Source organism: Dermatophagoides pteronyssinus, unplaced genomic scaffold, assembly GCF_027571235.1.
Source record: "Dermatophagoides pteronyssinus isolate colony J.1.1.1.1 unplaced genomic scaffold, Derpt_VIB-CSIC_2022.12 sq0024, whole genome shotgun sequence".
In the NCBI taxonomy this organism is placed as follows: Eukaryota; Metazoa; Arthropoda; class Arachnida; order Sarcoptiformes; family Pyroglyphidae; genus Dermatophagoides; species Dermatophagoides pteronyssinus.
Window position 1 is genome coordinate 59,784 of NW_027461548.1, and position 24,903 is coordinate 84,686.

The 24,903-nt window shown below is 32.8% G+C and overlaps 5 protein-coding genes and 1 long non-coding RNA gene across 30 annotated transcripts; 3 read left to right on the forward strand and 3 right to left on the reverse strand.

Annotated features, from left to right (window-relative positions):
* Positions 1–345: 345 nt before the first annotated feature.
* Frl (formin-like protein) lies at positions 346–6,565 on the forward strand. Its single transcript, XM_075823237.1, has 4 exons — positions 346–893; positions 2,027–2,533; positions 2,602–5,973; positions 6,036–6,565. The coding sequence occupies exons 2-4, from the start codon at positions 2,158–2,160 to the stop codon at positions 6,134–6,136; spliced, it is 3,849 nt and encodes a 1,282-aa protein (XP_075679352.1). The 5' UTR covers positions 346–893; positions 2,027–2,157; the 3' UTR covers positions 6,137–6,565.
* LOC142645841 (uncharacterized) lies at positions 902–1,723 on the reverse strand. Its single transcript, XR_012846883.1, has 3 exons — positions 1,393–1,723; positions 1,177–1,254; positions 902–1,117 (listed from the first exon to the last, which is right to left on the reverse strand). It is a non-coding gene; the product is annotated as an uncharacterized LOC142645841 (long non-coding RNA).
* On the reverse strand, positions 6,513–7,492 carry LOC113794929 (mite allergen Der p 7). Its single transcript, XM_027345095.2, has 2 exons — positions 7,240–7,492; positions 6,513–7,173 (listed from the first exon to the last, which is right to left on the reverse strand). The coding sequence occupies exons 1-2, from the start codon at positions 7,385–7,387 to the stop codon at positions 6,584–6,586; spliced, it is 738 nt and encodes a 245-aa protein (XP_027200896.2). The 5' UTR covers positions 7,388–7,492; the 3' UTR covers positions 6,513–6,583.
* A 385-nt stretch (positions 7,493–7,877) lies between these two features.
* Positions 7,878–9,090, forward strand: LOC113794925 (uncharacterized). Its single transcript, XM_027345091.2, has one exon. It carries the CDS (start codon positions 7,975–7,977, stop codon positions 9,031–9,033), a length of 1,059 nt encoding a protein of 352 aa, XP_027200892.2. The 5' UTR covers positions 7,878–7,974; the 3' UTR covers positions 9,034–9,090.
* Positions 9,091–9,476: 386 nt separating this feature from the next.
* Positions 9,477–10,707, forward strand: LOC113794928 (GPN-loop GTPase 3). Its single transcript, XM_027345094.2, has one exon. The coding sequence runs from the start codon at positions 9,582–9,584 to the stop codon at positions 10,389–10,391; it is 810 nt and encodes a 269-aa protein (XP_027200895.1). The 5' UTR covers positions 9,477–9,581; the 3' UTR covers positions 10,392–10,707.
* On the reverse strand, positions 10,435–23,502 carry Mhc (myosin heavy chain). 25 transcript variants are annotated; one of them, XM_027345084.2, is made up of 20 exons: positions 23,350–23,502; positions 22,940–23,249; positions 22,295–22,435; positions 21,890–22,046; positions 21,043–21,070; positions 20,316–20,418; positions 19,929–20,085; positions 19,767–19,865; positions 19,019–19,122; positions 18,259–18,837; positions 17,805–18,200; positions 16,996–17,083; positions 16,714–16,831; positions 16,366–16,486; positions 14,767–15,240; positions 13,814–14,700; positions 13,320–13,398; positions 12,928–13,173; positions 11,024–12,862; positions 10,435–10,961 (listed from the first exon to the last, which is right to left on the reverse strand). In XM_027345084.2, exons 2-20 carry the CDS (start codon positions 23,138–23,140, stop codon positions 10,917–10,919), a joined length of 5,862 nt encoding a protein of 1,953 aa, XP_027200885.2. In that variant the 5' UTR covers positions 23,141–23,249; positions 23,350–23,502; the 3' UTR covers positions 10,435–10,916. The 25 variants fall into 25 exon arrangements, with proteins under 25 accessions (XP_027200885.2, XP_075679342.1, XP_027200883.2 ...); XM_075823227.1 differs by lacking the exon at positions 13,320–13,398 and adding an exon at positions 13,568–13,646; XM_027345082.2 differs by lacking the exons at positions 16,366–16,486; positions 16,996–17,083 and adding exons at positions 15,788–15,908; positions 17,412–17,499.
* Between the last annotated feature and the right edge of the window lie 1,401 nt (positions 23,503–24,903).

Consider the following 24,903-nt stretch of genomic DNA (forward strand, 5'->3'; position numbering starts at 1 on the left):
ACCTAACCTCACTCAACTATCAATCACAGCCATAGTCATAGTCATCAACCTAGCCTCACTGAACCAATAGTGATAACATTCTTTTCTCATTATTGATAATGATAATTTTTTTTGAAAATATTCAAAAATTTTTCAATTTATAATTATCATCAAAAGATGGCGATAAAGTCTTTGATTATATAATAAAATTTTATGCTGCTACCTTTTTGTCTATTCTGAATGGTAGCAGTATGAAATTGTATGACATAACATTAACACATGGCATTTTTGGTAGTGGTCAGTGAAAGAGTTGAACCAAAAAAAAACAAGAACCACCATATGCGAAGAAGAGGGGGGTCATCACCATCCGAACACAATGGACAGTGCATTGAAGGAAAAAAAAATGTGATAACAAGGGAGAGAATGGGGGAGGAGGTGGAAATAGACATCGATTTTCAAGGCGTTGGCAATGTGTGTTCACCCTGTTGTTATGTTGAAAACGACGACGACGACCATCGAACATCAACATCGAATCAATCGATTGCGATCGATGTTCTGTTTGATCATGCATTTTCGTTTCTAATTTTGCCGAATTGCTGTTTGGGCTATAGAAAATTGTCAAAATTTTGCAAAATATATTGGTCAATTATGACAACAACAACAACAACAACAGTAAAACAGTTTTAGCCAAATTCGAATAAGAATTATGAAAATTCTTTTTTCTTTCTAAATACACCTTGTTCGTGGTTGGTGTCATTATCTTGTTATTTAAATAATCATAGTATTGCCACTGTAAATTTTCTAATTTCTACGCAAAATCATTTGGATATTTCGATTTAATCGGCCAAAGAAAAAGAAATTGTTTGTGTTGGTTTATTTTAAAAAAATTTTCATTGAATTTTGAAATAAAATTGGTAAGTTTTAATTTTTTTACTTTTTACTTTAGTAAATTAAATGTTTTGACAATCTCATTTCATTATAATGTCAATGGGAGTTTCTTTTTGTTAATCACAATTTCCTTATTTGATTTTGTTTGTTCTCTATTTTTCGAAGAAATCAGATATGTCATTAAGTGTCTATATTGGTTGTTTCGAAATATTTTTTATTATCATCATCATCATTATTATATGACAGCTAACTAAATAATAATTAGGATTTTATTACAATTGTAACGAGTAATTTCCTATTTTTTATTACCATTCAATCTGATGATGATGATTTTTTTTGATTGATTGATCAATCCAGTTTTTTTTCATTTTGCCATACCCGAATTTCCTATTGATGATTGATAATCAAAAAAATAACAAATTATTAATTGATTTGAGCATGATCATTCAACCATCATCAACATCATTATTATTATTGAAATTTTAATTTTTAAATTAAACAAAAAAACCTTAATTTATTACACACCTGCTATATAGTGTGAACAAAAGATGCAAAAAAATTCAAGGTCTTTCATCATTTCAATTCAAATTTGTAATCAAACAAGTGCTATTTATTATGTTGATTGTGTGTTTTGATGTGAAATAATCGAATCGAATAAATAACCCTTTTTCTGGTTGGCATGTGTGTGTTTGTTTGTTGTTGATGCGTTGGCGCGCTGGCGTAACCTATGTGGATTCGTGCATAATACTTCCCTCATCATCATCGTTGAAATTTTGTTTGGATTTTGATCAAAAAACCTAATTTTTGTTAAACATCAAGAATCATCATCATCGTTGATGACTCATAACTTGATGATCATTTCGAATGTTGTTAATCCACTATTTCTACTAATCAACGAATATTCTTCTTTCCAAATATTCTATGAAATCAATTTTTTTTGTTGAATGAATCGTGTACTTGTTTGAAATCATTTTGTTTTTTTGAATTTATCATTAGCGAAATATATCTAAAAAGATAGTAGTATTTTTTTCTAATCATTATCATTATTATCATCATCAGATATCACATTTCGAATGTATTGAGTTGATTATGTTTGATGATTGATTGATTGAATGCAATTTGTTCATTTTTCTCGTTTTTTTCCTTTATTTTCTATTAGATTTTGATAGTTTGATGACGATCGATGAAAATCCTCATCATCATAATGATGATGATCATTTTTGACATTCAAATGTCAACGGTAACATTATAATCATAAAAAATCCATTGAATAAATAATAAACGACAACGATGGGGGGACGTATGTCATCCTCGTTGAATGATATACATAATTCTTGTGATGATGATAATTTAAATCGATCAACAACATTGAAAAGTGAATCATCCGCATCAACACCAACAACAACAACAACAATGATGCATAATAATGGTAGTCTATCACCATCGATTTCATTTCAACAACAACATCCATCCAAATATAAGTCAAAATCAATGAAAACGATTAGTTCACCAACCAATAAAAAATCACAACAGAGAAATAAATTGGGCAAAGGTATTAGTTTGGACCATACAAATTATCAACCAACAGCCAACATGTCAATGTTATTATCGACAAGTGATATTGAAAGACCAGAGAAAAATGAATTGGAACGTAGATTTCAAAAAGGTTTGTGCAATATTTATTGAATTTATTGCAATATTGTATTTATATTTGGTTTTTGTTTCATCACACAGTGCTTACATCAATGGATTTGCCACCGGATAAAGCCAAATTATTACGTAGCTATGATGATGAACGTAAATGGGAATTGATACGTGATCAAGGAAAAATAACTGCCAGACAATCACCACAAGATTATCTGGATAAAATACAAACTTATCTAGACCCCAAAGCATCGAAAAATTCAAAAAAATTACGCCAACTTGGTGGTGTGACATCCACACAAGTACTTCGTGATCTTGAAATTTCTCTACGAACAAATTCTATTGAATGGGTTAGAGATTTTCTTTCCGAACATAATCGTGGTCTCGATATTCTGATTGAATATCTAAAATTTCGTCTTCAAACCCAAAAACAACAACAATGGCGTGAATATCATCAGGGTACGAATAATAGTAACAATAATAATGAACAATATTGCAACAATAATGCCACAATTTCAACAGCATTCAGTTCTACATCCACAGCCAATCTTAATTCAAGTCAGGAAAGTTTTCCATCTTCAACCCATGCAAATCAACAACAGTCGAATGGTAATCATACAACATTACAACGTCGGCCATCATTCCTATTCTCTCGACAACATTCGACAAAAGTAAAATTGGGACAAGTTGGTGATGATGTTCATGTTTGTATAATGTGTATGCGGGCCATTATGAACAATAAATTTGGTTTCAATTTGGTTATGGAACATAAATCGGCAATCAATTGTATAGCACTTTCCATGACGCATAAATCATTGCGTACAAAATCATTGGTTCTCGAACTATTAGCAGCCATCTGTCTTGTTAAAGGCGGCCATCAAATGATACTTGCCGCATTTGATAATTTTAAAGAAGAAATTGGTGAAAAACGACGATTTCAAACATTGATGCATTATTTTATGAATTATGAACAATTCAATATCGATTTTATGGTTGCTTGTATGCAATTCATCAACATCATTGTACATTCTGTTGAAGATATGAATTTTCGGGTTCATTTACAATATGAATTCACACAACTGGGCTTGGATGATTATCTGGAGAATAAATTACGCAATATGGAATCGGATGATTTATTGGTACAGATTCAAGCATATTTAGATAATGTATTCGATGTCGCAGCATTGATGGAAGATGCCGAACAAAAAAATGTAGCATTGGAACAATGTCAACAATTAATACAACAAGTTGCCAATGCACATGAAGCTGAACGCGATTGGGAATCCAAATTTCATGAACTGAAACATGCATATGATTCATTGGAAAAAGATCATTTGGATCTGGCCCAATCAAATCAACATATGATTGATGAATTATCCAGATTAAAACAATCGGTGTCAGAATTGGAAGAATCTAGACGTCGTGAATCATTATTAGAGTCTCGAATTAATGAATTAAAACGAATGTCAACCAGCGGTGGTGGTGGTGATATCGATTCTACCAACCTAGTCAATAGTGATAATAATAATGAAACCGGTTCCAAAAATTCATCACATTTAACTTCTTCATTATCATCATCATCAACAACAACAGTGCCTCAAAATTCAACGCAATCATCATTAACATCACCTATTCCACCGCCACCCCCTCCTCCGCCACCACCACCACCTCCTCCTCAACCATCATTCAGTATGGTACCACCGCCACCACCACCTCCTCCTCCAATGTCTTCCGGTGCATTTGGATCTTCAAATGAATCATCAAATATGTTAATGACATTGAAACGAACCTATCAGACCAAATACAAATTACCAACATTCAATTGGGTACCATTAAAACCGAATCAAGTAAAAGGAACGATATTTAATGATTTTCATGATGAAGAAACTATACTCAAAACCATTAATTTTGATGATTTCGAAGAACAATTCAAGTTGGGTATCAAATCTTTTGGCGGTAAAAAAGCCGGCCCAATTAGTGGTCAAGATCAACGAGATTCATCTGGCATGGCTAATGGTATTGGTGGTGCAAGTACCACTGGTGATGTTTCGAAGCGTTTTAAAGTACCGGAGAAAGTTTCCCTATTACAACATAATCGTCTTCGAAATATGGCCATTTCAATGCGAAAAATTGATCTCGATACCGATACTGTTGTGAAAGCAATACATTCATTCGATACAAATATATTATCTATGGATTATACCGAAGTCTTGTTACGAATGATACCACAACCCGAAGAAATAAAATCGTATCGTGAATATGAACGACAAGGCAGATCGATTGATGAAATGAATGATGTGGATAAATTTCTATTGCAAATATCCAAAGTAGAACGTTTGGAACCTAAATTAAGAATAATGTTCTATATGAATAATATTAATATGCCTGTCGATTCACCGGCTTTCAATCATAAATCAAGCAGCAATAACGAATCTACAATGGTCATGACTATTATAACGCAATATTTACAACGAATTCAATCGATACGGGAAGCAGCCATAGCTATACGAACATCACCCGGTGTACGAGAAATATTGGAATATATTCTTGTTTTTGGCAATTATTTAAATTGTTCCACACGCACATTGGCTACAGCACCAGCATATGGATTCAAATTGCAAACACTGGATTTGATTACTGAAACCAAATCTTCTGTGGATCGTTCACGTTCATTGTTACATTATCTGGTTGATGTAATAATGGCTAAAGAAAAACCGGGTGGTAATCATTCTGGTCCAAGTAAATCTGAAGTATTGGCCACTGCTTTAGCTATACGTCCATTATTGATTAGTAATCGATCACAACATCATCAATTAAGTGGTGCTAATTCGGATGCCAACGTCTTGGAAAACATTAAAATGCCCTATGATTTTGATCACCTGTTGCAGATAATCGAACGGGCAACATCAGTTTCTTTGGAAACCTGTGTAGCCGAAGTAGTGGAAATAGAAAAAGGAATGGAATTATGTCGAAATGAATTACAGCTTCGTAATCAAGGTGGTCTAGCATCAAGTCCGGCAACCAAAACTATACAACTATTCATACAACAAAAAGGACCAGAAGTTTCTGGACTAAAAGACGAATTAAGAAAAACACAACAACAATATAATGAATGTGTGGAATATTTTGGTGAAAATCCTAAAATGTTAGAATCATCAAATCAATTGTTTGGAACTTTTGTTCGTTTTCTTAAAAATTTCAAACAATGCCAGCTAGACAATCTAATGGCACAACGTAAACGTATTGAAGAAGAATTACGACAACAAATTCTTGCTAAACAACAACAACGTATGATGCAACAACAACAACAACAACAGAATGGTGCTAATCAATCCGATCAAACAGGAAATAATCATCATCAACAACAACATGGAACAACTAGTGATAATCAAAAAGTGAAAGAAAAACGTCTACTCAAGCAGGATGAAGTTTATAATGGTGCATTGGAGGATATACTTTCAGGTATGCCTGATACATATGTACTTATAGTAATTAATTATATTAATTTATTTTTTATTTTCAAGGTCTCAAAAATGAACCATTTAGACGTGCAGATGCTGTACGAAGAAGTCAACGTCGACGTCAAGCCAATATGGCTGCAAATGAAATGCAAGATAATGTATGATATTGAAATTCTTGTGACACGAAATACTCGTCATTTTCAAATTAAATTATCGATGATGATTGCAACCTTTGTGAAAATGTAACAATGATAATGTGAATTGCTCAACTAAATTCGGACTGAATTCCATGAATTTTTTTCTTAAAAAATCACACATCTTTAATGAATTAAAATTCCATCAACTGAATATATATTTTTTGTATATCGTCTTTGATTATTTCCCCCTAGAGGACGATGTTGCCATACTGTTTTTCATTTTTTTAAATTATTTTTTTGATTAATTTTTATGTTGTTTGATTGATTTTTTTGCTTTATGATGTACTATATATATAAAAATTTGATGCATGGCCAAAGCAAAGTTTTTTTAAACCGAAAAAAACAAAATGATAAAAAAATTTATTTCATTTGATTATCCAGTGTAAAAATAACAGTGTTATGTTGTGTGTAAGTCTATTGGTTGTTTCGTTCCAATTCTTTTTTGAATGCTGGTGCCAATACTTTGGTCATTTCTGCACGTACGGTATCCTGGAAAATAGCGGTCAAAACATCGGATAAGACAGCGAAAATTGGATCCAAAATTGAAAGACCACCAATATGATTGACAACATTGGCAAATTGACGTACTTCGAACGATGTCAATGTCATATTACCTTCTTCGCTAACTTCGAGCGATAATTCGACAACAAAATCCTGAATATCCGAAATGACATGAGTGTTTGGATGAAGATCACCCAATTTGTATGCTAAATCATATTTCATTGAAACAACGTCATCATGAACACCGACCAACAAATGAGCTTTGACAACACCATCTTCACTTTTCACATTAGCATCACCTTCACGTTTCATTTGTTTTAATCCTCGAACTTGAATGTTTCGCATGTCTAATTCACCTTTTAAATCGATGATACCAATATGTCGTTCGAATTTATCAGAATGATCGGGTACCTTCATTGGATCGAATGTTTCGGATTTTTCAATTGCAGCGACGGCTTCATCAACAGCTTTGTTAATTTCTTCGGTGATTTTATCATAGTGAACTATATGGACAAATAATCATTGATTCATTCATTCATTGTTTGTATGTTCAGGAAGAAATAACTTACTTGGATCAGCCGAAACGGCAACAAAAGCTGCGGCAGCAATCAATAATAATTTCATCATTTGGTAAAAAAGTGAATTTGGATTTTTACGATATGAAAAAAATGGGAATAACCAAAAAAGGAGAAAGAGAATATGAATAGCCAATATCATTTCTAATCGGGGTTTTTATTGCTTTTCCCATTGCCAATCATCATCATATCGACCAGGAATTGAGATATACACTCGAGATTAATTAATTTGTCGTCGGGAACAATACGTTCGGTAAGTCATAAGGATAAGGAACAAAAATAATGCATTTTGATGGCCACTCAAAAATGCAAGCAAGGTCGTAAATTCATACAATAGGATTTTTTATCAAAACACACTAAACATTCTTATCAAATCATGATCATCATCATCAATCAATCTAAAAATTGATTGCCAATCATCAATATCAATCATAATCTGATCATCGTCAAAACAATACTTGAAAAAACTACATATTTTTTTGTTGGCTTTGAGAAATGAAATTAATTTGTTACAAAAATATATGTCAATTAAACACGAAGGTCAATTTTCTTGATTAAAACAAAATGAAATTCGAATGAAACATTCGCAATGATAAGATATAAACAATGCCATCTTTTGGCGAGTGACCTCTCTATATCTCATAACAGAAATGAGGTCTCTCTTTTACACAAAAACATGTCATTATTGTGAATGTGGAATAATATTGGATTGTTTATCGAAAATATAATATGGATAATGTTGATTATCAACAAGAATTATGTCTAGCATTGAATTTATCAACAAACGAATTGACAAAATCGTATTCAATTTGGCGTTTTAATGTATTGCATGTTCGTGGTTTGGATGCATTAACATCGGAAGATGTTTATGAATATTTTCAACGTAAACCACATTCAATTGAATGGTTATCAAATATTAGCTGTAATGTTACATTTGGTTGTATTAATGAAGCGTTCGAATCATTAATATCGATAGCTAAAGCAATCATTATACATAAAAATGATATTGAATGGCGTGACAATTCATTGGGTGTTAAAGGAGCAGATAATCTTAATCTACAAGTTGAACTTTCCGATTCATTAGAGATTCCTGTACCGCCTAATTATCGTTATGTAATGGGTGAAAAACATCCCAAAGCTAAAACAATTTTGATACGTTTTGCAACGATTAATGATCGTAAAAATAATCAACAATTACCAGATACCGCAAATGAACCACAGCAAATAATAGCAGCTCGACCATCATCGCCAACGAATTTATCGTCGAATGTTCCATTGCGAAGAGTCAAACGGAATACTGATGAACAGATGATGGACATCTCCACGCCTAAAGATATCGTTAACAATTCAATCGAATCCAGACGACGTCAGCAACAACAACGTCGTCGTCGTTCTATGCCACCAATTCGTATGCGAATGCGAGCTGATGAAGAAGAGGAACGAATACGACAACAACGTCAACGTCAACAACAACTGCAACGATCATCAAATGATTTACGTTCACGATTATCATCGAATCGATCGTTTTCATCATCAAGAATTGGTGATCGAATTCAGCCATCATTATCATCAAATAATCGTATAATGAAAGCCAAACGAACCGATTCAATATGGCGTAGAACTATTGATGATACCATTAAAAATCGTATGCAATCAGTAGCATTGGATGCTAAAACGGGCAAAAAATATACTGGACATAATCGAAATGTTGGCGATTTACGTACCAAACTAAATGAACCGATTATACGTGTACAGGTTACCTATGATGACGAGGAAATACGCTTTTAATTTTATTATCTTTGTCTTTATTTTATTATTTTTTTTTGAATAAATTTTCATAATCTATCTGTTGTTTAGCATTTGCTTTAATTCCATTATGATAAACATTCGTAATGATGGATCATGTACATGATTTTCTAATTCTTTTTGTGCTTTTTCAACACCACCATCATTTCGGTAGAATTCAACCAATTCTAAACAATATTCAAGCCAAACACATTTAGCACATCCACTACGGCAACAAAGATCAGCTGGTGGTGGTGACGGTGGCGGCCGTTTTTGTTGTCCATTTTGTTCGCCATTCAAATTAACATTTGAAAAATGAATAGCTTTTCTATTGGTTTCGAATAAAAATCTTTTTGTAACCGACCATGGTGAAAATTTCTTAATCATATCATTGGGGTGAAACTGTGCATCGATGTCGATTTTGTAAATGTTTATATGATGCAAGTATATCAACGTGTTGTTTGTTTGATTGGTAACCACGTGATGATTATTGAGTTTTGTTTGAATCATAATTTTGTTTGCTTTAAAATCATCGATTAATTGCAGTAATAATGCCTCGATATGCTCAATTAGTGGTGGGACCTGCCGGTAGTGGTAAATCAACATTTATCGCTGCAATGATGGCCCATGCAGAAGCATCCAAACGAACAATGTATGCGGTAAATTTGGATCCAGCAGCTGAAGTTTTCAATTATAATGCCATTGCCGATATTCGTCAATTGATTCATGTGGAAGATGTAATGGACGATGCAGATTTAAATTTCGGTCCAAATGGTGCATTGGTTTTTGCAATGGAATATCTAATGAACAATCTGGATTGGTTGACCGAAAAATTAGGCACCCAAGAGGATGATTACGTTCTATTCGATACTCCTGGTCAAATTGAATTAGTTTCACATTTCGGTTTGATGAAAACATTTGCGAAATATTTGGAATCCTTAGATTTTCGTGTTTGTGTTGTATTTCTACTTGATTCCCAATTCATATCGGATATGTCAAAATACTTTAGTTCGTTAATAATATCATTGATAACATTAATCAATCTAGAATTACCTATGGTCAATTTATTAACCAAAATTGATAAATTACCTGATGATCAGAAAAAATCATTAGAAGATATACTGGAACCAAGTTCGGATCTTGTCACCAATGATCAACCATGTTTTCAACGAAATCGCAATGAACGTTTTTATCGATTAAGTCGTGCTTTTGCACAGATTATTGATGATTATTCGCTGCATAAGTTTCTACCAATTTCTGTCCTTGATGAAGATCTTATGAATGATGTACTATTATCCATTGATAATTGTATTCAATGGGGTGAAGACAATGAAGTGAATGTTAAAGATATTGATATTTAACCCAAATTTGTTTGCAAAATGTATTATATCTTATTGTGTAAAATGAATCGATTAAAATGAAATTTTTATTTTTTTGTTCAAATTTTTAAAAGTAAAATTGCCAAGTAATTGAAAATTGAAACAAAATTGATTGAAAATTTTTTTCCTTCAAACTCATCCATGGTGTGTGCCAGATGGTTGATGTTTGGGGCTGCTGCTTGTTTTGTTGAGAGTGAGAAAGAAGAAGAATTTCCAATCAATCGTTCAAAACTTGGACAATTTTCCGATAATAATAATAATAATAATAATAATAATAGAATAAATAAAGATAGAAATATGATGACACACTGTCTTGGTGGTTGATTAATTGAAATAATAATTATTTGTAATCATCTATCAGTTTAGTTTGGTAGATTGGTTGTGTGTATATAAGTGATAACATGGGATTAATATCTTGGATTTCTGAATTTTTGTTTTGAAACAACAATTAAATCAATGAATGGGTTGATTGATATTTGATTAAATAAGTTGGTGATATTGTTGCATTTATTCATCTTCAACGCGTGTTTTTCTTGGTTTTGGTACGGCCTGCTATTGAGAAGAAAAATTGATTAAAATTTGAAAGAATTTTCATTATGCGAAAAAAAACTTACCCCTGGACTAACACCACGTGTAGCTGATGCTGAACTTCTATTTCGAGCGCGAAGTTTAGCCAATGCATTTTCGGACATATCGGCACGTTCTTCAGCATCTTCCAATTCTTGTTGTACTTTACGATATTTAGCCAAATTAAGTGCAGCAATTTCTTCGGCTTCTTCGATTTGTCGTTTGTATGTTTTCATCTTTTGTTGCAATTTATCGATCAAATCTTGCATACGTTCATAGTTTTTGCGGTCTTCATCAGCTTGGAATTGTAATTCCTTGATACGACGTTCAGCTTTACGTAGATTCTTGGATGCATCACCATGTCGTCGTTGTTCGCTTTCATATTCTTGTTCCAATTCACGGAGTTTTTGTTCCAATTTTTGAATGGTCTTTTTGCCACCTTTCAATGCAGCCTGTTCAGCTTCTTCCAATCGTACCTGTAAATCTTTGATTTGCTGTTCCATTGCTTTTCGCATTTTTTCCTGTTGCATTGCATGTTCTTGTTCGGCACGTAATTCATCAGCCAATCGTGCAGCATCGACCATTGCTTTTTTAGCTTTTTCTTCTGATTGTTTAGCTTCGTTGAGCATTTCATCCAAATCGGCTTGCAATGCTTGCATTTCACCTTCCAATTTACGTTTGGCCATCGATAATGAGGCATTATTGGCCGATAATTCATTAGCCTGGTCATGTAATTCGGCCAATTCTCCTTCAGCTTGTCTTCGTCCACGATCAGCCTGTTCCAATAATTGCCGACTTTCTTCCAATTCGCCTTGCAAGGCATTGCATCGTCTTTCAGCCATGGCATATTGTTCGCGTGCTTCATCACGGGCACGTTGTTCATCTTCGTATGCCGTTTGCAATTCTTTGATATTTTGTTGATATTTTTTAATATTTTTCTGTGCTTCAGCATTAGCTTTGTTAGCATGATCTAATGCAATTTCCAGTTCGTTGATATCGGATTCCAATTTCTTTTTCATACGTAAAGCTTCGGCTTTTTGTCTGGATTCGGCTTCCAAGCTGGCTTGCATGGAATCCAAAGCGCGTTGATGATTCTTTCGTGTGTTTTCGAATTCTTCTTCTTTCTCTTGTAATCGTCGATCGATTTCTTGACGAACCTGTGATAATTCTAATTGTGCACGCAATACCTTGTTCTCTTCTTGTTCCAATGCAGCTTCTGCTTCTTCTAATGCTGCTTGCAATTCTTCTTTTTCCATTTCCAATCGTTTTCGTGATTTTTCCAATTCATGTACCGATCGACCACCTTCACCCAATTGATCGAGCAAATCTTTGATCTCATCTTGGAGATTCTTGTTTTCTCGTTTAACAGCTTCATATTGTTCTTGACTTTCTTCGTATGCGGCACGAAGTTTGAACAATTCTGTCGAGTAATTTCGGCATTCTTTTTGTGAAGCATCCAATTCGGCAGCCAAGTCATCGGTTTTTTGTTTCCATTCGGCAATAACTTTGTCGAATGTTTTCTGTTTCTTTTCGAGTGTTGCAGCCAATGCATTGGCACGTTCAACTTCGATCGACATATCTTCGATTTCACCTTGTAAACGTTGTTTGGTTTTTTCCAATGAGCCAACTTTCGAATTGAGTTGTTCAATATGTTCATCAGCTTCTTGTAATTTAACACCCAATTTCTTTTTGGCCTCTTCCAATTCTTCTAATCTGGCCAAGCCTTCCGATTCGAATTTGGCACGCCATTGTTGAATTTCAGCATTAGCTTTGCTAAGTTGGCGTTGTAAATCAGCTTTGGCTTCAGTTTCTTCTTCCAACGATTCCCGAGCATTATCAAGATCGTGTTCCAAATTACGTAATTTCGACATGACTGATGCACGTTCCTGGTTATCGGGGGAAAGAAATTTAATATTAATGCAAGCAATGGATCAATTATCATCATCCATACTCGGCTTTCTTCATCAGCTGTTCGTTTAGCTTCTTCCAATTGACTTTGTAATGAACTTTTCAATTTAGTCAATTGATTAACTTGTGATTCAGCATCCTCTAATTGTCGTTGTAATTCGGAATTTTCAGCAGCCAATTTCTTTTTGGCAGCATCGAAATCACTTAGATTACGATTAGCATCATCCAATTTGCTTGTTACTTCAGCCAATTGCATTTCCAATTGTTTGTTTTGTTTTTCAATGTTGGCCTACCAGAAAATGAACGAAAAAAAATTAGTATTTTCCAATCAAATAAAACTTAAGGTTAATGAATCTATCCGAATATTGCCGTCGAATCCCAAATGTTGTTTGTCGTCCAGATTCCTACTGCTGGTGAATGTTTGAAAATTTTTACCTGATTTTTGTTTGCATGATCAACAACTGATTGTAGATCGGCAAGTTCAGCTTGTAATGTACCACGATCTTTTTCAAGTCTTGTGTTTGGAGATCAACGAAGAAAAAAATGAAAATTTTGTCAACTCAAAAAAAGCACTGTAAAGCAATCTATGTCGACAAACACTGACTTAAGACTCGGTTGATAATTCGGATAGTCAATACAAAAATAAGGGGGTTTAAAGGGTCCATAGATCGACTTAATATTACCTTATCTTTGGCAAGATGATCGACACTTCCTTTCAAATCATCAAATTCGGCTTTGATTTGTTGTTTTTCTTTTTCAATGCTGATTTTGTTCATTGCATGATAAATAATTAAATAAAATAAATAGAATAATGATTATTTCGTTGAAAAATCTATCCTAAGGGTAATCTTTCTATAAGCGAATTTAACCTAATGTGATCCAATTGGCAAAAGGCAGAAGGCAAAGGATTGTCCATTGGACACACATACCGTTGTTTGGCTTTGGTCAATTGGTCCACTTGTTCGCTTAATTCAGCAACCGAATCATTATGTTTTTTGCGTAATGCTGACATTGCTTGTTCATGATTAAGATTAGCTTCTTCCAAATCACGACGAAGTTTGGACATTTCAGCTTCACGACGTTTGTTCAATTCGATTTGTGAGGATGTAGCACCGCCAGCTTCTTCCAAACGTTCACTCAATTCTTCGATTTCACGTGCTAAATCGGCACGTTGTTTTTCAGCTTTTGCACGTGCTTGTCGTTCGGATTCTAGTTCTTCTTCCAATTCTTCAATTCTAGATTGAAGTTCTTTGATTTGTTTTTGCAATTTAGCAACCAATGCTTGTTCATCTTCAAGTTTGGATGCTAAACTTTGCAATTCTTTTTCTTTACGTTGTAAATTGGTTTCCAATTCTTTTTTATTCTTTTCTAGATCCGCAACAGCTTCCTGTGCCAATTTCAAATCACCTTCAACTTTACGTTTATTCTTTTCGATATCGGCACGTGCTTTCTTTTCACGTTCCAAACTATCTTCCAATTCATCCAGTGTTTGCTCTAATTTGGCTTTAACTTTATTCAAATGATTAACTTTATCTTCCGTTGCCTGTAGATCTTCGGCTGTTTTTTGACCCATTTCTTGTAGGTTTTTCTTTTCTTTATTCAATTTATTAATCAATTCATCTTGATGAGCAATTTCATCGTTCAGATTACGAATTTGATGATCTTTTGATTGTTTATCTTGTTCGGCTTTTTGTAAGGCCAATTCTAAATCTTCAATTTCTTTCTTTTGGTTTTGGATTTCATTTTCCAATTTCTTTTTGGCTGAGCTGAGACTAGCATGAGCATCTTCTTCGTGTGACAATCGATCTTGCAATTCCTATTGAGCAACATGAAAGAAAATGATTGTTTCATCACAAAAACACCGTATTATTGTAAAACATACCGACAATTGACTTTCCAAATCATTTTTCTGTGAAACAGCTTTCATCAGACGTTCTTCAACATCACCGGATGATGATCGTTCGGATTCCAATTGTAAATAGAGATCGTTTTTCTCCTGCAACAATTTGACATTTTGTACTTCCAACTCTTTTCGTAATTTTTCTTCTTTTTCTCGTGCTTCGGTTTCTTTTTTGAGTTTTTCTTCCAAAGCTTTGAGTTCATCTTCAACTCGGGCAACATTAAGCAATGGCTTAACTTTGGAATACAATTTCCACCATAACCAATTGCGTAGTGTAAGAAATTTGCGTAAGTTTCTTTGAATAACCAACAATGCAATACGTTGATCTTGAAGTTTTTTGAAATTCTTTTTGACGAAATACCAACGAATCCAGGCTTGTAACCATGTCATAATCTTGCCTAGACGATCATCACGCATTTCTTCCAAACGACCAAGTACACCGGCACGGAAGAAAATCTATTTTTTGTTAGGAAATTTTTCATCAATTTTAAGTTCAATCAAACAAGAATATTTTCCGAAAAGGAAGAAATGGTAGGAATGGAGAATGGGCAGGGAGGAAGGAAGCAAACCAGTCGTCGTTTACGTTGTCGTTGGATGTCCAAATGATGATGATGATCTTTTGATTGAGGAAAGATCTCTATATATACTTTACTTACTTTAGTATTACCAAAACGATATTCTTGTTCATCGATTTGAATTGATTTAATAAGCTTTTCACTGATTTGTCTTGCATCGACAAAACCTTTTGGTATGATGGTTGGCGCCAGTATTAGATAGCTAATTTTGATTTTGGGAATCGAAGCAACAACCAATATCAAAGCAGAAAAAAAGGATGGGAAACAAATTAGCAATTTTTTACAAATCAATAGAAAAATGGCTAAATTGATGATACATTCTGATGGAAAACAAACAACGTAAATTCATAGAAGAAGGCAATTTTATATATTGGGCCAATAGGGTTTTGTTTATTTGAAAGGAAAACATTAACACAACACAAACATGCCTTTGTATGGCCATAACGGAAATCATTTTCATCCAATTGAATTGCCGAAAGAACTTTTTCGGCAGCAACTTTTGCATCAACAAAACCTTTTGGTACAGCAGTTGGTGCTAATATTGTGTAACTGTTGATGGTGGTGGCGAATGATGTTTCATTCCGGGATACACATTTATCAAAAAATAGGTAAAACCATTGACGGGAATCGAGGTTTTGGTTTGTTTTTGTTTGTGAAACATTCGTGGGGAAAATTGGGGAAAAAAAGACAGAAAAATATGATTTAAAGAATCCAATTTGAAAAGTGGTGGGTTGGTAATCAAGAAAAATCCATGAAAAAAATACCAATCATTTTTTACGCAAACGACAATATAAGAAAGACCGCGATAAAATAATCAAAAAAAATTAAGGTAAAATTGAAACTTGATTGAAACCAAACAGAAGGGTTGTGTACATAAAACATAGAGGAATCTTTTTTTTGGTTTTGTTTTCGATTGATGGATGCTCATTTTTGAATAACAGAATGGGTAACACAGATACAAAAATGGAAACAGTTTGATTGAAAAATGTTGATAAACGATGCTAACCTTAGTATGACCAATTTTATAATCATTTTCATCCAATTGAATGGCTTCGGTAATTTTTGTTGCAGCAACTTTTGCATCGACAAAACCTTTTGGCAATACGGTTGGTGCCAAAATGGTGTATCTAATTTGTTGATGGTTTTTTTCAGTTGTTTTCAATTTTTGGGAAATTCAAATTTAATTTTTCAATATTTCGTTGTTTGAATTATGTTTATGTGAATCTTTTTTTGTTTAGGGGGGCAAATCCTAAATTAACCTATGGCTAACCAAATCTAAACGAATCCTTTTCACACACGAAAAAAATTCCCTAACTGACTAACTAAAAACATTTTTAAAACAAAAAATACATACCGTTGTTTGAAATCAGGATAAACCATACGATTAGGGAAACCTTTACGACAGATACGAATACCTTCCAATACACCATTACAGGTTAATTGATGCATTACAAGATGAGCATCGATAACACCTAAAATGGAAACAAATATTGATTTAGAATAAAGAAAAACCAAGAAAGATGTGGTGAACTAGAATTTTTTGATCACATCATGTTTTGTTTGCCATTTCTTCACTAAATTGTCTTTTTTTCTCAGACACTGAATGTGTGTATTGTGAATAGTGAACATATTTTACCTGGTGATTTAGTTTCATTGGGAATAATACAACGAACAAAATGTGGATGAGTTGATCTCAATGTTGTCATCAATTTGTTTAATTGTTCCTAATTATTACATTATTTTTTATGAAATCGTGGTCCGAACAAAATTTTTAAAAATTAAAATTTAGAATGTTTCATCACTGAATTTGAGGAAAAAAAATTGCGCTGTTTTTGTGTGTTTGTGTTCAAGTGGGAAACTAGAATTTTTCCGGGGAAAAAAATTCATTCTTTTGGGAAACTTTTTCGGTAATTGTTTTCGTTTATGAAACAAAAAGGAGATATCATTTCGTCAACTTAAATAAGAAGGCGCAAACAAAACAAAATGGCAAATGTGATCCATAAAGATTGAAAGATTGAAAGGAAAATTAATAAATGAATCAATGAATTATACCTGGTGATTTGGTTTCATTGGGAATAATACAGCGAACAAAATGTGGTTGTGTTGAACGTAATGTTGTCATTAATTTGTTCAATTGTTCCTAATCATTCATCGATTGTTTTTCGATATCAATCAAATGCAATCAGCCAGCATTCATTCATTCAATGAATTGGTTGGTGAGTTTGTTTGGAAGATGAATCAATTCAAAATGGGAAATAAAAAGGAAACAGAAATTGGTGGGATTTTGAAGGAAACAAACGAAAATTTTGATTAAATCAAACATTTCAAAGATTAAGGTAAAGATTAAGCAAACATTATCAATATTCATGCATGTGGTGTATGTCGTTTTTAGATGAAATTAGTGAATTAAGCAAAATTTGGTTAATTTTTTGATTGAAATCTTACTCTGTACAATGCAGATACGGTCTGGAAACCGGAACCCTTTTTACGTGCACCACCACCTTTGCCACCTTTACCGCCTTCATCACCACCACCAAGACCAGGATGATCTTCGAAAATGACTTGCAATAATTTATTTGAACCATGTTTGAATTGATCAACAACACAATCATTCAATGGATCTTTATTCTTTTCCAACCAACCGGTAACATTATACGGTACAGTACCGGCATAATGTACAATAGCCATTTGTGCTTCTTTGCAACCTGGTTTTGGTGGTTTTGGTTTCTGGAAATTTGGTGATTTGCCCAAATGATTGGTTTTCAATTTTTCTTCAAATGTTTTGTCAGTTGCTTTGGGGAACATAGATTCTTCTTCAAGAATGGATAAAATACCCATAGGCTATTCATATTGATCGGATTAGATAAATTCAATTTGGAAACACTCAAACAAAACAAACCTTTTCAATCAATTCAATACAGGCAGCCAAATCCATACCAAAATCAATGAAATCCCAATTGATACCTTCACGTTTATATTCTTCTTGTTCGAGAACAAACATGTGATGATTGAAAAATTGTTGTAATTTTTCATTAGTAAAATTGATACACAATTGTTCAAAGGAATTGAAATCGAAAATCTCAAATCCGGCAATATCCAATACACCGATGAAATATTGTCGTTTTTGTTGTGTATCCAATGTTTCGTTCAACTTTTTAACCATCCATTTGAAACAACGATCATACATGGCTTTAGCTAATGCACCAATTGAATAGGCAACCTGCGAAGCTGTACGACCTTGTGTTACGAATTCATTACCAACTTTGATTCTTGGTTTGGATAGATTTTTATACAAATCAGCTGCATTCAAACCCAATAAATGGGCAACTTTTTCACCTTCTTCCATACCATCCGGTTCACATTGTTCTTCACGTGGTCGTTGTTTGAATTTCATTTGACCAATATGCATTACAGATGCTGTTATACGATAGATATCGAATTTTTCCTCAGCTGAAAAGCCAAGAACATCAAAAGCTTCCTGCAATTTTTTTTTAATTTTAAATTTTTTGCGAAAAAAGAAAACAAAGTGTTAATGATTCGAGAGAAAGAGAAAGGAAAACAAAAAATGGATAATAAATAAGGAAACAAAATAAGCGAATTTCAAAATGAAAAAACTCGAAATTTTTTTTTGCAAAAAAACATAATAATAACAATCTTACGTCGGTAATCAACATTTCGGCTTTATCATCGACACCTTCGATCACTGTTTTGCCTTGTGATACGAAATAATAATCCTTGATATCATTGCTAAGTAATAATTTTTCTGTTTGTTGTTTTTTGTATTTTGTTGTTGAAAAATTAGAATCGAAATTAGAAAATGATGTTTCATTCAATTAGAATGTGTATCTGTGTTTGTTTTGTTTTCACCTGATCAAAAAATTTTGCTTATCTTACTCAATTCACATACGAAAAACATCCCTATCGCTTGGGTAGAAATAGAAACAATATGATGATTGGTGGTAACACTGATTTGATAATTCGAAGGGGGAGTGGTGTGGCGGTAACCAGATGGTACCTCGACTATTAACACTTTCGGGGTTACTTACATCGGTCAATCTCATTTCTTCAGCATCATCAACACCGGGAATATCTGTTTTACCCTGTGACACGAAAAAGTAATCATGGATATCGTCGGACAATAATAATTTTTCTAAAAAGATTTTTTCAAATATAGGGCAACAAATTCATCGATAATCGATTGGTCAAGAAAAAGGGGAAAAAATAAAATTAATAAAATTTCGAAAAAAACAAACTATGATCATGGGGGAGAATTTGCTCGATACTTTTTGGGGGTCATGAAACTTTTCTAGGAAACTTTTTCAAAGATTTTTCGGAAATTTGTATAATCACGGTGAATGGAAAATGTTTTTTGTGGTGGTGATGGCATTGTTTGGAAGAAAAATATACCTTTCAAACCGGGAATAGCACCGGACATAAGTTGATAGAAAATATGGTAGGATCGTTCCAATGATTGTTGTGAAATGACACGAGCTTTTTCCAATAAATCTTTATAGATGGAGAAATATTTCTAATTCAAAACAGAAACCGAAAATTCCGACAACAACTTACAGGTTTCAATATCGGCACCAGCCAATTTACCCATTGGTCCAAAATGGATACGAATAAATTTACCAAAACGCGATGAATTATCATTACGTACAGTTTTTGCATTACCAAAGGCTTCCAATACAGGATTAGTTTGTACAACTTGATCTTCCAAGTTACCCTAATTATCAACAAAAAGATTATTAGATTAATGATGATGCGATAATAATAGTTTCAATTCAAAAAAACTAAAATTAAGCAAAAGCAAGGTGTTAAAATTTACTGGGAAAAAAGGGTAAAAATAAGATTTTGGGTGCGTACATCATTCGATACAAAGAATAACTACCAAGAACAAAAGGGGATGCTAATAAACTGTCTTTTTAAAGTATAATTATGGTCATTATGTCATACCTTCTTCTTTTCTTCGCCTGGTTTCGGGGCATGTGCACCGACATTTGCAAAATAGGCAATTACTTTTTTCGTATTTTCAGTTTTACCGGCACCAGATTCACCACTAATTTTTTTTAGTCAATTTTTTGTTGTGGGATGGGTTGATTTTCGGGAAAAAGATCATTTTTTATTGATTTTTTTTTGTGGGAAAGGGGGAATAATTCATTATTTTCAATTTCAGGGTTGTGGTTTTATGAAAAAAAGAGGCGGAGTGAAAAAAAGAAAGATAAATTTCAATTTTTTAAAATGAAGGGTTGATTGGTTGATTAAATGTTGTGTAGATGTTGTTTGTGTGTAAATGGTATAACCCTAAAACGTTTGATTCAATTTAGTTTTTGAAAAATTGATAGAGGCAAGTATATTAAGCCAATAAACATGATTGATTTTGATTTTTCAATTTTGATTGATCAAAATTCAATAGATTCAACAAACCAACTTACACCAGTAGAAAATTTATGTTTATAACCGGATGCAGCTACTGTAGCAAAATAGGTGATGACTTTTTTCGTATTTTCCGTTTTACCTGCACCTGATTCACCACTAATTCAACGTTATTCATATCAACAATATCATGGAAAAAACAATCATTATTTTTTCAATAATTTTCTCATTCCATTGGCCGTGTACACTTGTGTATTGTTTATGTGTGGGTGTGTCTGTGTTGGAGTTTTGTTCAAGCAATACTTACGTAATCAACATGGATTGATTTTCTCGATCTGTGTTTTTAGTTTGAAAAAAAGAAAGAAAAAACAATGAAATCAATTTGCCATATTTTTTGAATTAATCAAGTTTTCGTATTTATCCCTGACCTATATAATCTAAAGGTTTTCTTTATCAAACTCCCTCCTGTTCTGATCTCTCCCCTATCATCATTTTAGGATAATTAAGATTCTGGCTCGAAAAGAAACAAACAAAGTGAACTAAATGTGTAAACAAATTGAAAAAAACTGTAATCATCATCATTATCATCACTATATGTAGCCTGTTGATTCCTTAAAAGGCTTGGAAAGAAGAAGAAGAAATAAAATCCGAAATGACGAGAGAAGGAGAGAGAGAGAGGAGAGAAAATCATTAGATGAACATACAGAATATAACAACAACAAAAATCTAAACATCCAAACATAGCATCATCACATCATTCGATTTCAACCAGATGATGGCAGCCATAACACAAAACAAAAACAAAATCTACGCCTGACAAGAATATTTGCATGTCTCTATAGCTAATAGTAATTCTATTTTTGGAATCAAAAAACAATTTTTTTGAATATTCTGGCCAAAACAACATTGAAGAAGTGAAAAAGAAAAAAAAGAACTGCAATAATTCTTAAGGTTTGAATACAAAAGAATTCGACAATGGAATTTTTTTTGTTTTGTTGTTTTGGCTCGACCCAAAAAGAATTTTAGAAAAAACGAAACTAAACTAGGCTACAACCAAATCAAAGGTGAACTTTGATTTGATTTTTTGCTTCATTTGGCGGAATGTTTACGAAAACCTTGAAAAATTTTATTAAAAAAGAAATTTAAAAACTTACTGGACAACATATCAGTATAGGCACCATCAGAAATAGCAAACAAATGTGGTGGTACTTCCGTACGACGTTTACCGCGATACATTTGTACAACACGATTGGTATAGATTGGAAAACGTTTGTATGGATTGATTACCACACAGAAAAGGCCAGAATAGGTCTATAGATTAAACAAAGATAATTAGAATTAGAATGGCATATTCAAACATTACTCATTAACCAATGGATTCCTTGAGGGAATAAATACTATAGTCAAGATTCTGGGGAAATAAGAATGCAAAATTCTTATTTATGGGAATATTTCTACCGAAAAACATGGTATGAATAAGATACTCAAAAAAAGGTCAACAGGTGAAATCGAAATGACGAAAAGGGTCAACCGGTGGGTCAAATAAAAAAAAATCTTACGTAAATCAATTTGTTTTCATAACGTTCTTTAAGATTATGCAAAACAGATGCTTCATTCAAATAGGTCAAATTAGACATATCTTCGCATTTTTCGTATTTAGGTGGATTTACTTGTTGAAGTAAATCTTTTTTTACTTGACGCTAATTTCATTTAATCATTCATTGGGGGCAATCATAATGATAATGGGGTGATTTATTTTATTGAGGGGGTCGAAATAATAATTATTGTTCGGGGGTGGTGGTCATTGAAGGTTGAAGAAGAAAAAAAGAAAAAAACCCAAAATTAGTAAAGTTTGTTCGACAGTTTACTTACATAGATTATGTTGGAATAATAACGTTGAGAAAGATTATAAAGAACGGATGCTTCATTCAAATAGGTTAGGTTGGCCATATCTTCAGTTTTTTCAAATTTTGGTGGATTAACTTGTTGTAAAAGATCTTTTTTTACTTGACGCTACAAAAAATTTTATTATGTTTTTTTTTTGTTATAAAATAATAATAATTTTATTTATAGTTATTATTATCAACTTTTAATCGACTATCCCTTATCTCTTATTCATGCTAATAATAAACTTTGAAGATAATTTGATTTTCGAAAATGTTGGAAAGATTTTTTTGAAGAAAAAATTTCAATTCGCATCTTACCTCTTCACCTTTGACGGAAACGGTACAAACATCACCTTTGGTTGATTGAATTTCACCTAAAAGAAAACATTTTTCCGGATCCGGCACCCAGACCATTTTTTTGCCATCATATGGTTTTGTTTGATCTTTTCGTTTTTGTTCCAAGGAAACTAACAAATATTCCGATGGATCGGGATCGTCCGATGGCTCGTTTTTACCCATTTTTTCAATTGATTTCACTTAAATTTTTTTTAATAAAAAAAGTTGTTAAATTGATTGGCTGATTGATTCAAAGCAGCAGCAGAGAAATTTGATAGCGAGAGACTTCTTTCTGTTAAAAAAAAGAACAGGTAAAATTGATTGATTGATTTGATTGATGTTTGACTTTTTATCGATTATGTTGAAAATTCTTAAATGAAACAAAAACTTACACAGATAAACACACGACACACACCAAAACTAAACAAGAAGTCGAATGAAAATGATTTGAATGAAATGGACTACTTTTAAAGTTGTTGTTGTTTGAATTTTCTTTTTGAGGTTTTTTCCGCCTGTCCCACTCCCCTCCAAACAATTCCTATCGTAGTGGCAAGTAAGTGATTGCGATGAGAAAGAATTTCTAAAATTGACTACTACCATCATTCTAGTATCACCACTACCGATAATCAATGATAAACGCCAAACAAAAAACATAACAACAAAAAAATGCCATATTTATCACCGGTATATTCTTTGGGCGTGTTTTAAAAGAAAGAATTTCAAAAGAAAATGTCTAAATTGTTGAATATACAAAAACATCATCAAAGATGAAACATCTGTATGTTTGTATGTAATAGATCAAAATGAGAATGAAAAAGTAAACCATTTTTGGGACAAATATTCTTGATAATAATGAATGAATGAAAACATTCACTACAGCACCAGTGTGCATGTTCACATCAAATCAAACAATGTCTGTGTTTGTATGTGTGTAAAGGGCGTTTAAAGTGAAAAAACAAAAATTCTTTTCATCAATTGTTTTTCGCATTAGTATATGATATATAGAATTCTTTTCTTTTTTTCTTTCTTGTTTTGCAATATGTTGCACACATTTAAACCTACATCAACAAGCAATAATGTCTATTCAAAACGAAATAAGAATAGCAGGTTATTTTCAGACAAGGAATGTTTCGTTTCTCTCTCTCTCTCTCTCTCTCTCTCTCTACTTCATAATAGAATATTTTCGTTAATTTTCCATTGAATATTATCTATTTGTTTCAAGCACATCATCATCATATAGAGTGTTTGTCGCCTTGAACAATAATAATCATCATCATTTAGGCGTCAATCTGGTAACACAAAAACAATCCAGTTAATTTAACAGATAAATTGTCTCTCATTTTTAGTTTGGCAAATGTTTAGATAGTAAAGATATTGTTTTTCTATTTTGTCGTTAAGAAGAATTAAATTCATTTGAATTGCATAGTAAGCATTCATTCATTGTTTTATGCCAAAACATAATGATTGACAAGAGAGAGAGAGAGATGTGTCAACAAAACAAAACTGAATTCCAAATTTTCGAATGATAAAAATTATCAAAATTTTCATTTGTTTCGATATTTTCTTCAATTGGTGGAGGAGAATTTCGATTGTATCGATTGAATCGAGAATTAAAAATTTCTCGTTTCTTTGTAAAAGATTGGCATTCCTAAGATGATAAGAATTTCTTACAAGTGTGGATGTCATGTTGGTATGAAAATAAAATGAGAGAAAAAAAAATAAAATTCTGTATAAAAATAAGATAAAGAATTTAAAAATAAATCAACTCTTTTATGACACAAAAGTTTGCTGTTCTGCTTGCCTGTCGGATGATGATGCATTCAAAGAAAAGAACACCAGCCAGATATCGAGCGAATTCCTGAATGCACCCAAAAATATTACGGATTCCATTCATTCATTCAACAAATGAAGAAAGATTAATGACGATGGCAATGATGATTTCGTAC